This window comes from Heterodontus francisci, chromosome 12 (assembly GCF_036365525.1).
Source record: "Heterodontus francisci isolate sHetFra1 chromosome 12, sHetFra1.hap1, whole genome shotgun sequence".
In the NCBI taxonomy this organism is placed as follows: domain Eukaryota; kingdom Metazoa; phylum Chordata; class Chondrichthyes; order Heterodontiformes; family Heterodontidae; genus Heterodontus; species Heterodontus francisci.
This window is the reverse complement of record NC_090382.1, coordinates 109,582,368-109,598,288: the sequence shown is the minus strand read 5'-3', so window position 1 is coordinate 109,598,288 and position 15,921 is coordinate 109,582,368. Positions and strand designations below refer to the sequence as shown.

Here is a 15,921-nt window from a genome sequence, read left to right as displayed (position 1 = left end):
CCAGCGCATCCCACTGATGCCTCCCTCTGTTTTGCCGCGCGGGCCAATCCTGGCGCCGCCGTGATGGGACAGCCCGCCCTTCGCCCCGCCCCGCGCCCCTCTGTCATGTGGGACCCAGCTGTCATAGAAGCCCCGCCCCTCCGTTCAAGAATCCGCGCGTGCGTATCATGGATAATTCTGCAGGTTGTTGCGAAGATGCAATTTAATGCCAAAATACACTAACAACAAGCCAACCTATAGGTTTTGGTGTATTTACACGATTTTAGAAGCTCCAAAGCCTTCATATGTAAATTAATTTTGCAGCAATGGTTCCCTATTTTCTACTTATGCTTCAAGAAAAGTTAACCACGTAATGTTATACAGCCATAAAATAGCAACCATTCGTAATCCCGTTAACTCTGCATGAAATCTGTTGCAGTTTAACCTGTAATGCCTGCATTCCCCTGGTTGCTGACGTTCTGGGGATGTTGCCATTGCATTGTTCCATTGTGAGCACTCAGGAGAGCGAGTGACGGCACAATGACACTGATTCTGTGTTAAGTTTCTGCTAAAAATCCAACTTACCACCAGGCAAATAGTGGGAGATAAAATGACTTCAAGAAACCATCGGGGTCAGAATGGAATGGCATCTTCGGCAAGGTAGCCAATAAGGGTATTGTATATAGTAGCACCGTAATCCAGCTAAATCCTGAATGAGAACTGAGCAAATCCTGCTATCATCACAGAAATCCCAGTATGTCACAGAATTACTGTAACAATAATGGGTGCATGACTATAAGCATTTAAAGATACTATTACATATATAGTCTCCATTCAAAGCTGCTTAATTCTGCTTTTCAAAGCACTAAACTTTCACTTTGCTGTGTTCGCTGAAATTCTTAAACCACATTATTGGATGATATTTTAGCACAAATTAAGTGAATTATTAGCAATAGACTGTAAAAACTGGGATTTTCCATCACAATTATAGTATCACAGCAGGACATTCCAATGCTGTTGGATTGTGAAATGTGAATTTTACATTTGCATTGCATTTACTCATTGCCCTGGCCAATATATATCCCTCAAGCAACATCATTAAAACAGATCGTCTGATCATTATCACATTGCTGTTTGTGGGACCTTGCTATATTCAAATTGGCCGCTGCATTTCCTACATTACAACAGTGAATACACTTCAAAAGTACTTCATTGCTTGGAAAGTGCTTTGGGGAATCCTGAGGTTGTGAAAGGGGCTAAATAAATGCAAGTTCTACCTATCTGTTTACTTTAACTTTGCTGTCTTTCCTCATAATTTAATCCTTTGGCATTAAGGGTGACCTAGTTCATTAGCCACTCCCAAATGCTCCGTTTTTCTGAAATAAAAACAGAAAGTACTGGAAATACTCAGCAGGTCTGACAGCATCCGTGGAGAGAGAAGCAGAGTTAACGTTTCAGGTCAGTGACCCTTCATCAGAACTGGCAAAGGTTAGAAAAGTATTAGGTTTTAAGCAAGTGATAGGGGAGGGGGAGGGAGGTTGGTGGTGGGGAAGAGAACAAAATGGAAGGTGTGTGATAGGGCAAAGGGCAAGAGAGATTAAACAACAAAGATGTCATGGGACAAAGGCAAAGATAGTGTCAATGGTTGTGGTGAAAGACAAAGCATTAGCTCAGAGAGAGTGTTAATGACAGAATAATGAACAGCTCCGTCCAAAAGCACAACATGAAAACAGGCACATGGTTAAAAATAAATTCAAATAATTTTTAAAAAGAAATAAAAAATAATAAAAAAAGGCCAGTCATGCTCTGAAATAGTTGAACTCAATGTTCAGTCCACAAGGCTGTAGAGTGCCTAATCGAAAGATCAGGTGCTGCTTCTCGAGCTTGCATTGATGTTCACTGGAACACTGCAGCAGGCCAAGGTCAGAAATGTGGGCATGAGAGCAGGGGGGGAATGTTGAAATGGCAAGAAACCGGAAGCTCAGGGTCATGCTTTCGGACTGAGCGAAGGTGTTCCACAAAGCGGTCACCCAATCTACATTTGGTCTCTCCAATGTAGAGGCGACTGCATTGTGAGCAGCAAATACAGTTTACTAAATTGAAGGAAGTACAAGTAAATCACTGCTTCACCTGGAAGGAATGTTTGGTGCCTTGGATGGTGAGGAGAGAGGAGGTAAAAGGGAAGGTATTACACCTCCTACGATTGCATGAAAAGGTGCTGTGGGAAGGGGACAAGGTGTCAGGGGTGATAGAGGAGTGGACCAGGGTGTCACAGAGGGAACAATCCCTTTGGAATGCTGACAGGGGAGGGGAGAGGAAGATGTGTTTGGTGGTGGCATCATGCTAGAGGTGGCGGAAATGGCGAAGGATGGTCTTTTGAATGTGGAGGCTGGTGGGGTGGAAAGTGAGGGGAAGGGGTGAGACAGAATTGTGGAAAATGGGTCAGACACAGTTGTCGGCCCTGTCTACCACAGTGGGGAGGAATCTTGGTTGAGGAAAAAGGAAGACATGTCAGAAGCGCTGTTGTGGAAGGCTGTATCATCAGAACAGATGCGTTGGAGACAGAGACACTGGGAAAATGGGATGGAGTCCTTACAGGAAACTGGGTGTGAGGAAGTGTAGTCAAGGTAGCCGTGGGAGTCAGTGGGCTTTTAATGAATATTAGTTGACAGCCTATCCCCAGAGATGGAGACATAGGATTCGAGGAAGGGAAGGGAAGTTTTAGAGATGGACCATGTAAAGTTGAGAGAAGGGGGGAAATTGGAAGCAAAGTTGATGGAGTTTTACATTTCGGGTCGAGAGCAGGACGCGGCACCGATACAATCATCAACGTACCGGAAAAAGAGGTGAGGGAGGGGCATGAGTAGGACTGAAACACGGAATGTTCGACATGTCCCACAAAAAGGCAGGCATAATTAGGACCCATGCAGGTACCCATAGCAACACCTTTTATTTGAAGGAAGTGAATGGAGTTGCAGGAGAAATTGTTCAATGTGAGAACAAGTTCAGCCAGGCAGAGGAGGATGGTGGGGATGGGTACTGGTTGGGCCTCTCTTTAAGGAAGAAGCAGAGAGCCCTCAGACCATCCTGGTAGGGGATGGAGATGTGGAGAGATTGGACGTCCAGCCCAATCTATTTTTCTGACTTTGGCCAACAGTGACTCTCTCCACTCCCTTTACCCCACCATTCGTTGCAAAGTTTCAATCACTTGATACTACTTGTAGGAACTCCTTTCCTAAATTTTCCCTGACCACCTTGAAAATAACGTATCCCATCTGTTCGATCAAGCTTTTCGGCACTTTTTCTAATCTCTCCTGTACAACTCAATAGCTACTTCCCAATGCCTCTTTTTGAAGAACTTTGAGATTTTTTTTGCTTTAAAAAATGGTTTTAAAATGCTCATCTTTGTGTTCATATCCCTCGATAGTCTTGGAGCTCCCTATCTCTGAATCCTCCTCCAGCCCTCCATGAACTCTGCATTCTTTCAGTTCTGGCCTCTTGTGCATCTCCCACTTCCTTCATCCCACCATTGGTGCCATGACTACAGTCATCTGGACCCGAAGCTCTGTAATTTCCTCCCTAAACCTCTCTCCTTCTTTAAGATGCTCCTTAAAACCTACCTCTCTGACCAAGCTTTTGGTCACCTGTCCTAATGTCTCCTTTTTAGACTCAGTGATTGTCTGATTACGCTCCTGTGAATCATTTTGGGACATTTTGTGATGTTAAGGATGCTATACAAATGCATATAGAACAGGCACCTCTTAGGCCCCAGCAATCAGCATTCAAAGATTAGCAGAGGGGCCAGCAGACAGAAGTGGGAGGGGAGGGGGTGACATGATGATAATATCACTACACTAGTAACCCAGAGGCCCAGGCTAATGCTCTGGGGACATGGGTTTGAATCCCACCATGGCAGATGGTGGAACTTGGATTCAATTAATAAATCTGGAATTGAAAAGCTAATCTAATGGTGATCATGAAACCATTGTCGATTGTTGTAAAAACCCATCTGGTTCACGAATGTCCTTTAGGGAAGAAAATCTGCTGTCCTTACCTGGTCTGGCCTACATGTGACTCCAGACCCACAGCAACGTGGTTGAGTGAAATGCCGAGCAAGCCACTCAGTTGTCTCAAACCGCTACAAAGTCTAATAGAAAGAATGAAAACAGACGGACCACCGGGCATCGCTAGGCACCAGAAACGACAATGGCAAACCCAGCCCTGTTGACCCTGCAAAGTCCTCCTTACTAATATTTGGGGGCATATACCAAAATTGGGAACGTTATCCCACAAACTAGTCAAGCAACAGCCTGACATAGTCATACTCACAGAATCATACCTTGCAGACAATGTCCCAGACACCACCATCACCATCCCCGGGTATGTCCTGTCCCATCAGCAGGACAGACCCAGCAGAGATGGCGGCACAGTGGTATACAGTCGAGAGGGAGTTGCCCTGGGAGTCCTCAACATTGACTCCAGACCTCATGAAGTCTCATGGCATCAGATCAAACATGGGCAAGGAAACCTCCTGCTGATTATCACCTACCACCCCCCTCAGCTATTGAATCAGTGCTTCTCCATGTTGAACACCAATCGGAAGAAGCACTGAGGGCAGTAAGGGCACAAAATGTACTCTTGGAGGGGGACTTCAATGTCCATCACCAAGAGTGACTCGGTAGCACCACTACTGACCGAGTTGGCCAGTCTTAAAGGAAATAGATGCTTGACTGGGTCTGCGGCAGGTGGTGAGGGAACCAACAAGAGGGAAAAACCTACCTGACCTAGTCCTCACCAATCTACCTGCCGCAGATACATCTGTCCATGACAGTATTGGTAGGAGTGACCACCGCACAGTCCTTTTGGAGACAAAGTCCTGTCTTCACACTGAGGGTACCCACCATCGTGCTATGTGGCACTATCACCGTGCTAAATTGGATAGATCTAGCAATGCAAAACTGGGCATCAATGAGGCGCTGTGTGTCATCAGCAGCAGCAGAATTGTATTCAACCACAATTTGTAACCTCATGGCCTGGCATATCCCCCACTCTACCATTACCATCAAGCCGGAGGACCAGCACTGGTTGAGTGAAGAGTGCAGGAGGGCATGCCTGGACCAACACCAAGCATACCTAAAAATGAGCTGTTAGCCTGGTGAAGCTACAACACGGGAGTACTTGCGTGCCAAACAGCGGAAGCAGCATGCAATAGACAGGGCTAAGCGATCCCACAACCAACAGATCAGATCTAAGCTCTGCAGTCCTGCCACATCTAGTCGTAGATGGTGGTGGAAAATTAAACAACTAACAGGAAGAGAAGGCTCCACAAATATCCCCATCCTCAATGATAGAGGAGCCCAGCACATCAGTGCAAAAGAGAAGGCAGAAGCATTTGCATCCATCTTCAGCCAGAAGTGCTTCCTGAGGTCCCCAGCATTACAGATGCCAATCATCAGCCAATCCGATTCACTCCAAGTGATATCAAGAAATGGCTGAAGGCACTGGATACTGCAAAGGCTATGGGCCCTGACAACATTCCGGAAATAGTACTGAAGACTTGTGTTCCAGAACTAGCCGCGCCCCTAGCCAAGCTGTTCCAGTACAGCTACAACACTGGCATCTACCTAGCAATGTGAAAAATACATCGTGTGCACAAAATGCAGGACAAATCAAACCTGGGCAACGACTGCCCTATCAGTCAACTCCCGACCATCAACAAAGTAATGGAAGGGGTCGTCAACAGTGCTATCAAGCAGCACTTTCTGAGCAATAACCTGCGCACTGACGCTCAGTTGGGTTCCGCCAGGGCCATTTAGCTCCTGACCTCATTACAGCCTTTGTCCAAACATGGACAAAAGAGCTGAACTCCAGAAGTGAGGTGAGAGTGACTGCCCTTGACATCAAGGCAGCATTTGACCGAGTTATGGCATCAAGGAGCCCGAACAAAACAGGAGTCAATGGGAATCTTGGGGGGAAAACTCTCCACTGGTTGGTGTCATACCTAGCGCAAAGGAAGATGGTTGTGCTTGTTGGAGGTCAATCATCTCAGTCCCAGGCCATCACTGCAGGAGTTCCTCAGGGTAGTGTCCTAGGCCCAACCATCTTCAGCTGCTTCATCAATGACCTTCCCTCCATCATAAGGTCAGAAGTGGAGATGGTCGCTGACAATTGTACAATGTTCAGCACCTTTCACGACTCCTCAGATAGTGAAGGAGCCCACGTTCATATGCAACATATGCAGCTGCACCCCATGGACTGCAGCAGTTCAAGAAGGCAGCTCACCACCACCTTCACAAGGGCAATTAGGAATGGGCAATAAATGCTGGCCTTGCCAGTGATGCCCACATCCCCTGAACAAATAAAAAAAAATTGGACATGAATGGATTATTGGTTCAGTGCAAAGATTCCTTTATTCCTGTCAGAGGGATGGTTCCGAGAAGAATTTATGTTCTGGATGGAACAAATGCAAAACTTGATTTGATTTATTTGATTTAGAGAAACAGGCCCTTCGGCCCACTGAGTCTGTGCCGACCATTAACCACCCATTTATACTAATCCCATATTCCTACCACATCCTCACCGGTCCCTATATTCCCCTACCACCTACCTATACTAGGGGCAATTTATAATGGCCAATTTACCTATCAACCTGCAAGTCTTTTGGCTGCGGGAGGAAACCAGAGCACCCGGAGGAAACCCGCGCAGACACAGGGAGAGCTTGCAAACTCCACACAGGCAGTACCCAGAATTGAACCCGGGTCGCTGGAGCTGTGAGGCTGTGGTGCTAACCACTGCGCCAGTGTGCCGCCCACTTGCGGAATAAAACTTGTACCTCTCTGTTCCATATTGGATAACCACTGCAGATACATCATTACAATTTTTAAATGTCTTACAATTTTATTAGGGAAAATGAAAGCCTTACGTCTGAAGAAAGACCTTGTCCAACTGCACCAGACTCAGAGGAGAATAAAGTTCTGCTAGAGCAAAAGGCAAAGGTATTATTGTTTTACCTCTCTCTGAGTCTCAGTATTAATTAACAAAAATAATCTCAATCTTTATATCTTGTTTATTTTCTTTTCCAGGGTCTGTGCAATACGTTTCCAAAGGTAGGGACTCGGTTTGTAAATCACAACATTGAATTGTCTAATGAAAATATCTCATGTGAAGTTTAGGTTCAGGATAATCACGACTGAATATTATGTGATGTGGCTGGAGATAGACTGTGCACTGGGAGGTGGATTTAAAGAAAGAACGAACCTACATTTATGTACAGCATCTTTCATGACCTCAGAACCGTCCCAAATGCTTTCCAGTCAATGAAGTACTTTTGATTTATAGTCACTATTGTAATGTAGGAAACATTTGTGTACAGCAAGCTCCCATAAACAGAAATGTAAAATGACCCGATATTCTGTTTTAGGTGTTGGTGGAGGAATAAATATTGGCCAAGACACCAAGGAGAAATCCCCTGCTTTTCTTTGAAATAGTGCCATGGAATATCTTACATTCACCTAAGAGAGGGCAGACAGGGCCTTGGTTTAATGTCTCAATTGAGGCACCTCCGACAGTGCAGCACTCCTTCAGCACCACATTGGAGTGTCAGCCTTGATTATGGCTCAAGTCTCTGGAGCAGGTCTGGAACCCACAACCTTCTGACTCAGATGTGAGAGTTCTAGCTACTGAGCCAAAGCTGACAGAAACACAGTCACATGACCAATATTCAAAATATATGTGCATGGATAGGACCAGGCTGGTCTGTGATCCCTCCCAGGTGTTAAAATCCCCACTGGTGCACACACTCTAAACCCAACCATGCAGAAGGCCATTTGGAGTGTGGACAGTGCCCTTTTGAGCTGTCACTCAAAAAGAGCTCAGGAGGCGGAGGAATAAATGGACGTCATCGAAGAATATTTAACTTCCTGTATTTGCAAAGTCGGCAGTCCCGTAAAAAATGAGCACAAAAATAACTAGTTTTACATCATTTGCCATCATATGTTTTTACGTTTTATATATGCAAACCTCTGCTGAGAAATCTTTGTGCCGTGTGGCATTCCTGAACGTTGACTGATGTTTTGCAGGATCTGAACGACAAAGCATTTGCAAGGTTCCTGCGAGCTTTCCGATCCGTCGATCAGGCCTTCAACGCGATCCTCCGTTACTTGAAATGGAGGAAGGAATTTGGCGTTGACTCGATTACAGTTGAAGACCCGGATATCAAGAATGAACTGAGAACTGGGAAAGCAGTATTGCTGGAGGAGAAAGACAATGCTGGCAGGCAGGTATCCTCACCCTTTATGTAACTGGGTTCTTTCATTAAAACAGCAAGGGAGGGAAAAAAATCTAAAACAAAAGGTCATCATCAGAAAAGTGAAGATGAGAAACCTTTGCTGTCTCCTTCACTCTTAAATCGCATTGTATATTAAAATACTGAAACATGTCCAACACACAGTTAACGGGAGTGGGGGCGTATTGAATTTAAAGAAATAACTCCCATTTACAGAGCAAGACTGCAGGATGTCCCAATGAGGACTAACAGCCAATGAGGTGAAGAGCAATTAAATAAATGACCAGATAATCTTTTTTTTTATGTTGTTGGTTGAGGGATAAATATTGGCCCAAGACACCGGGAAGAACTTCCCTGCTTTTCTTTCAATTGTGGCTGTGGGATTTTTTACATCCACCTAAAAGCATAGACAGCTCCTTGGTTTAATGTCTCCTCTGGAAGACAGCACCTCCAACAGTGCAGCTCTCCCTCGGTACTGTTCTGGGAGTGTCTGTCTAGATTGTGGGCTCAATCTCTGAAGTGGGGCTATGAACCAACAATCTTCTGACTCAGAGGTGAGAGTGTTGCCCACTTAGCAAGGTTGACACCCACAATGGGCCAATTTGCCTCCTCGTCATTAACTACATTGTCGTCCAAGAACTTACAGAGGTGAACACTGAAGTGGGTGCTGAAGGAATTCTATTCCAGGTGGTGTCGGATAGAACTGGAGCCTAATCTTTACACACTTTATAAATTTTTATTTACGGAGATATACATGATAAACTTGCAATTCCAAACCCAACAACCACAGTTTCACTCTGCTCACATATATAGAAGCACAAATGAATTCCCAGTTAATGGCCACCTCCTGATTACATTGAAACACTCAATTACTATACACTTAACAGCAGGGACATAAAGTTATGATTTTATTCCCTCAGGCCTATCTTACTGGTAACAGCCAAACTCCATCAATCAAAGGACCGGAACTTGCAAAGTCTTATGAAATTCATTGTATATCTTTTGGTGAGTTTAGCCTGCAAGTCAGCAAATTTTAGGAACATTTGAGACATTCCAGTTTGATGAAGATCCATTACTTTACCCCTTATAATGAATGCTTGTTAAGAGTATTGTCTTTGAATGTTGAAGATTGAGAATCTAAATGGTATTTTAAGTGTCACTCAATTAACATTCCTAATCTCCTTCAGCTTCCCCCATGATTCATAGAAACATAGAACAATTAATGGCATAGAAGGAGGCCATTTGGCCCATCATGTCAGTGCCAGCCATGAGAGAGCTCTCCAGTCTAATCCCACCTTCCAGCTCTTGGTCCATAGTCCTGTAGGTTACAGCACTTCAAGTGCATATCCAAATGTTTATTAAATGCAATGAGGGTTTCTGCCTCAACCGTCCTTTCAGGCAGTAAGTTCTAGACCCCCATCACCCACTGAGTGAAAAAAATTATTTTCAACTCTCCTCTACTCCTTCCACCAATTCCTTTAAATCAATGCCCCCTGATTATTGACCTCTCTGCTAGCGGAATTAGGTCTTCCTATCTACTCTATCTCGGCCTCTCATAATTTTATACATCTCAATTAAATCTCCCCTCAGCTTCCTCTGTTCCAAAGAAAACAAACCAGCCTATCTAATCTTTCCTCATAGCTAAAATTCACCATTCCTGGCAACATTTTCATAAATCTTTTCTGTACCCTCTCTAGTATGATCACAAACTTCCTATAATGTGGTGACTCTCACTCCAGTCTAGCTTGTGTTTTATACAGTTCTAGCATTACTTCCCTGCTCATATATTCTAGGCCTCAGCCAATAGAGGAAAATATCCCATATACCTCCTTAATAACCTTACCTACCTGTTGTGCTACCTTCAGGGATCTGTGGACATGCATTCCAACATCCCTCTGTTCCTCGACACTTTTCAGAATCCTATCATTTAATGTGTCTTCCCTTACCTTGTTTGTCCTCCCCAAATGCATTATCTCACACTGCTGTGGATTGAATTTGATTTGTCACTTTTCTGCCCACCTGACAAGTCCATTGATATCTTTGTGCAGTCTACAGCTTTCTTCCTCACTAACAACCGCCCAGCTAATTTTCATATCGTCTGCAAACTTCTTAATCATGCCCCCTTCATTTAAGTCCAAATCATTGATACATACCACAAACAGCAAGGGACTTGGTACTGAGCACTATGGAACCCCACTAGAAACAGACTTCTAGTCACAAAAACACCCATCAGTCATAACCCTTTGCTTCCTGCCACTGAGCCAATTTTGGATCTAAATCAAACTGAATTATGACCACTACCACTGAAATGCTCCCCGCTGATACCCTTCCACCTGCCCAGATGCATTCCCTAAAACTAAGTCCAGAACTGCCCCTTCTTTTGTTGGGCTTGCTATGTACTGGCTAAAAAAGTTCTCCTGAATACATTTTAAGAATTCCGCCCCCTCCGTACCTTTCACAATGAAATTATCCCAGTTGATATTAGGAAAGTTGAAATCCCCTATTACTGCCCTTTTGTTTCTGCACTTTTCAGCAATTTGTTGCTCTTCTAACTCCCTCTGACTGTTTGGGGGTGCGTAGTGCACTCCCAGCAGTGATTGCCCATTATTTGTTCCTCTGTTCAACCCATATGGCTTCGTTTGATGATCCTTCGAGCATATCATCCCTCCTTACAGCTGTGATTGTTTCTTCAACCCATATTACGACCCCACCCCCTCCTTTTATATCCCCCTCTCTATCCCGCCTGAAAACCCTGTAAACCGGAATGTTGAGCTGCCATTCCTGCCCTTCTTTAAGCCATTTCTCACTATAATATACTTTCAAGTGTCTACCTGTGCCCTCAGCTCATTTGCCTTATTCACAAGACTCCTTGCATCGAAGCATATACCATTTAGCACTGAAGAACACCTTTGTTGTCTATCTTAATTTCTTTGATTCCTCGACCCTCCATAATTGTTCTCTAATTTCCTGCCTTCTATTTGCAGTTTTGCTTCTCTTCCTTCCGAATCTACGCTCAAGTTCCCATTCCACTACCAAGCTAGTGTAAATCCTCCCCAACAGCACTAGCAAACCTCATAGTCAAGATATTTGTCCTAATTCCATTGAGGTGCAAGCCATCCGGCTTGTACAGGTCCCACTGACCCCGAACTGGTCCCAATACCCCTTGAATCTAAGGCCCTCCCTTCTGTACCATCTCTCCAGCCATGCATTCAGCTGCACTCTGTTCCTATTTCTGTACTCACTTGCACATGGCATTGGGAGTACTATGGAGATGACTACTATTGAGGTTCTACTTTTTAATTCCTTTTCTGGCTCGTTGAAATCTGCCCACAGGACCTTATCCCTCTTTCTGTCTATGTCATTGGTACCAATATGGACTATGACCCCTGGCTGTTCACCCTCCTCCCTCAGAATGTTCTGCAGTTGCTCAGAGACATTCTTGACCCAGGCACCAAGAGGCAACACACCTTCCTGGATTCACGTCGACGGCCACAGAAACGCCTGTCTGTTCCCCTAACTATTGAGTCGTCTACCACCATGGCTTTCCTGACCTTCCTCCTCCCCCTGCACATGACTCATTCAGTCATAGAATCGCACAGGAGGAGGACATTCAATCCATCATGCCTGTGCCAGCTCTTTGAAAGAGCTGTCCAATTTAGTCCTACACATCAGATTTTTCTGTATAACCCTGCAAATCAGTCCCCAGTACATGTTAAGTAAGCTGATCTCAGCTGGCATGGGGGTGGGGGTGGGTGGGGGGGGGGGGGGGTGGTGGGGGTGGGTGGGTGCGTGCAACACGAATTTCTAGATGATCAAAGTCCAACGAGTTCGCCTTCTGCACTCCTGCTAGTTGCATGGTACAATGATAATGGAGTTATTGACTAATCATAGCAATCAATCTCTATCAATATGTCAACAACAGACCCAGGCATTGAGGTGAGAAAAACCCCCATTTTGGTGGAAAGCTCTTAGTTGAGTGGAGTCCATTGAATGAGAGTCAGATTAGGATCATTCTTCACTTCCAATAAAAAAAGGGGAAAAAACTTGCATTTCTATAGCACCTTTCATGACCTCAGGACATTCCAAAGTGCTTTACAGCCAATGAGGTACTTTTGAAATAAAGAAAGAAAATGCTGAAATTATTTAGCACGTCTAGCAGAAGCGGTGGAGAGAGAAACAAAGCTAACATTTTAGGTGGATGATATTTCATCAGTGACGCAGTGGTTAGCACCGCAGCCTCACAGCTCCAGGTTCGATTCTGGGTACTGCCTGTGCAGAGTTTGCAAGTTCCCCCTGTGACAGCGTGGGTTTTCGCCGGGTGCTCTGGTTTCCTCCCACAGCCAAAGACTTGCAGGTGATAGGTAAATTGGCCGTTGTCAATTGCCCCTAGTGTAGGTAGGTAGGTGGTAGGGAATATGGGATTACTGTGGGGTTAGTATAAATGGGTGGTTGTTGGTCGGCACAGACTCGGTGGGCCGAAGGGCCTGTTACAGTGCTGTATCTCCAAATAAATAAAACTTTTGAAGTTTAGTCACTGTGATACTGTAGGAAACATGGGAGCCAATTTGCACACAGCAAGCTCCCACACTGCAGGTGCCCTCATTTAGGATTGGAGGAAGCGGATAGGAGATGGGGGGGAGAGTGGGGCATTGGGCGTGTTTAAAATCAAAGTTTGTGACAATGACCAGATAATCTGTTTTAGTGATATGGGTTAATGTTAAATATTAATCAAGACTAGATAGACCTAGCTGTATTCAAATAGTGTCCAAGAATCCTTTACATCCAGCTGAAAGGGCAGACAGAGCCTTGGTTTAATAGTGCATCTTTCAGTACTATCGCTGGAGAAATGTACTGAAATCTTCAGAGTGGAATTTGAACCCACTCTGACTCAGGCAAGCATGCTACCAATTGAGCCACAGCTGGCACACACAAAAACGGCAGTTACTCGGAGGGTAGATCATCATTTTAAAAAATTCTTTCACAGGATGTGAACATCGCTGGCTAGGCCATTGCCTATTGCCCATCCCTAATTGCCCTCGAGAAGGTGGTGGTGATGCAGTCCATATGGTGTAGGTATACTCACAGTGCTGTTAGGGAGGAAGCTCCAGGATTTTGACCCAGCGACAGTGAAGGAACAGTGATGTAGTTCCAAGTCAGATGGTGTGTGGCTTGGAGGGGAATTTGCAGGTGGTGGTGTTCCCATGCATCTGCTGCCCTTGTCCTTCTAGTTGGTAGAGCTTGCAGGTTTAGAAGGTGCTGTCGAAGGAGCCTTGGTGAGTTGCTTCAGTGTATCTTATAGATGGTACACTATGCTGCCACTGTGCGTGGGTGGTGGAGGAACTGAATGTTGAAGGTGGTGGATGGAGTGCCAATCAAGTGGGCTGCTTTGTCCTGGATGGCATTCTTGAGTGTTGTTGGAACTGCACCCATTCAAGCAAGTGGAGAGTAATCCATCACACTCCTGACTTGTGACTTGTAGATGCTGGACACCGTTTGGAGAGCCAGGAGATGAGTTACCCACCACAGAATTCCCAACCTGACCTGCTCTTGAGGCCACAGTACTTATATGGCTACTCCAGTTCAGTTTCTGGTGAATGGTAACCCCCCAGGCTGTTGATGCCTTCAAGAAAGGAGGAATGAGTTTGAGGGGGGGTGGGGGTGGGGGGTAAGAGAGAAAAGTTACACAAGACGCTAATACTGTGAGTTAATATGAGGTCAAAGAAACAGCACCAAACATCCTAGCCATTAAACGGCCCTCTCTTTTAATCTGTTCTGTACTCTGCAGGAAGCCGCAGGCAACCAGTGTGACGATGCTATATGTGACAACTTCTGTATTGTATTTGATATGAAAGACTTCTCGATGAATAGCATGGATTACCAATTCGTGAAGAATTTAATCTGGTTGCTGTCCAATTATTACCCAGAGCGACTAGGCATTTGGCTCATCGTTAACCCTCCGGTGCTTTTCAGTGGCTGCTGGGTAATTATACGCAGTTGGTATGTCTTTTTTTTCTGAATAAAACCTTATTAGGTGATAACGTGTGGCTGGGAGGGGTCAGGGATGGAGGGTGGGGGTCTCACTCCTGCTGTAACTAGGGTGGAACCTAAACCAGGGAGATGCAGATGACCAACAAAACCCATACAGTGAAGGAGAGGAAAAAATTCTAGTCATCCTTACAGATAATTTAATGGATAACTGAGTAGTCAAGAGCCAGAGCGTTAATGTCCCCCTCCCTATATAAAGAGCAAAAAAAAACTTGCATTTTCCATCAGAAGAGCATTTACCCTCAATTTTCTCCCCTCCTCTGAAGGTGCTGAGACAAATAAGAACTTGCATTTATATGGCACCTGTCATGACCGCGGGACATCCCAAAGCGCTTTACAGTCAACAAAGTACTTTTGAAGTGTAGTCACTGTTGTAATAGAGGAAGCACTCCAGATAATTTGCATAGAGCAAGCTCCCACAAACAGCAATGAGATAATGATCAGTTCATCCGTTTTAGTGATTTTTTTTTTTCCACGCCTCGCTGCATTCTTATGGGCAAGGCCAATCAGTGCCCACTCATGTATGAAAGACAAAACGCATGCAAATGAGGTAACCACAACTCCATGGTAAAGGAGGAACTTCCACTTATAAATCATCTTTCAGGGCCTTGGGAAGTCCCAAAACACCATAGCCAACTAGTTACTTTACAAATGTAGGCACAGTTATTGTGTAGGCAAACACAGCAGTCACTGTGCCATCGCACAAACAGAAAATGAAACCAAAGACCAGTGAATCTATTTTTTGAAGATGTCAGTGGTGATGCAGGAAAACTCCTCTGCTCTTCTTCAAATAGCACCATTATTCAGACAGGCAGACGGGGCCTCAGTTTAACATCTCATCCAGAAGACGGCACTTCCAGCAGTGCAGCACTCTCTCAATATTGCACTGGGAGCGTCAGATCTGGAGTGAGGCTCAAGCCCACATCCTTCAAGTCAAGAGGGGAGAGTGCTACCAACTAAGCTAAACTGACAGTCCAAATCAGTTTCGAAGAAAGACTTGCATTTATATAGCACCTTTTATGACCTCAGGATGTCCCAAAGTGCTTTGCAGCCAATGAAGTACTTTTGAAGTTTGGCCACTGTTGTATTGTAAGAAATGTAGCAGCCAATCTACATGCAGCAAGCTCCCACAAACAGCAACATGACAATGGCCAGATAATCTGATTTATTTTTAGTGATGTTGGTTGAGGGATAAATATTGGCAAGTCACTGGGAAGAACTCCCTTTTCTTCGAAATAGTACCATGGGACTTTTTTACATTCACCTGAGCGCTGATAGGGCACCTTGGTTTAATGTCTCGTGAAAAATGGCATCTCCAACAGTGCAGCACTCCCAGAGTACCGCACAGGAGTGCCAGCCTCGATTTTGTGCTCAAGTCTCTGGGAGTGAGGAGTTCAACCTATAACCTTGTAACTCAGAGGAGAGTGTTCTACCCACTGAGCCATGGCTAAAAGTTTAGTATTTTAGCTGAATTGGAATGTGAACATTTCTGAACTCTGCTCTCTTTCAGGTTGGATGAAAACACTGCCAAAAAAGTAATCTTCATCACTAGGCCGGAACAACTAGCCGAGTACATTCGACTGGAGGTTTTACCCAGGAATCTGTTTCTGTGA

At 44.9% G+C, this 15,921-nt stretch overlaps 1 protein-coding gene across 1 annotated transcript; it reads left to right on the top strand.

Moving 5' to 3' along the window:
• Positions 1-2,706: 2,706 nt before the first annotated feature.
• LOC137375726 (uncharacterized) lies at positions 2,707-15,921 on the top strand. Its single transcript, XM_068043112.1, has 7 exons — positions 2,707-2,825; positions 6,884-6,974; positions 7,062-7,085; positions 8,058-8,254; positions 9,184-9,268; positions 14,049-14,260; positions 15,819-15,921. Exons 1-7 carry the CDS (start codon positions 2,707-2,709, stop codon positions 15,919-15,921), a joined length of 831 nt encoding a protein of 276 aa, XP_067899213.1.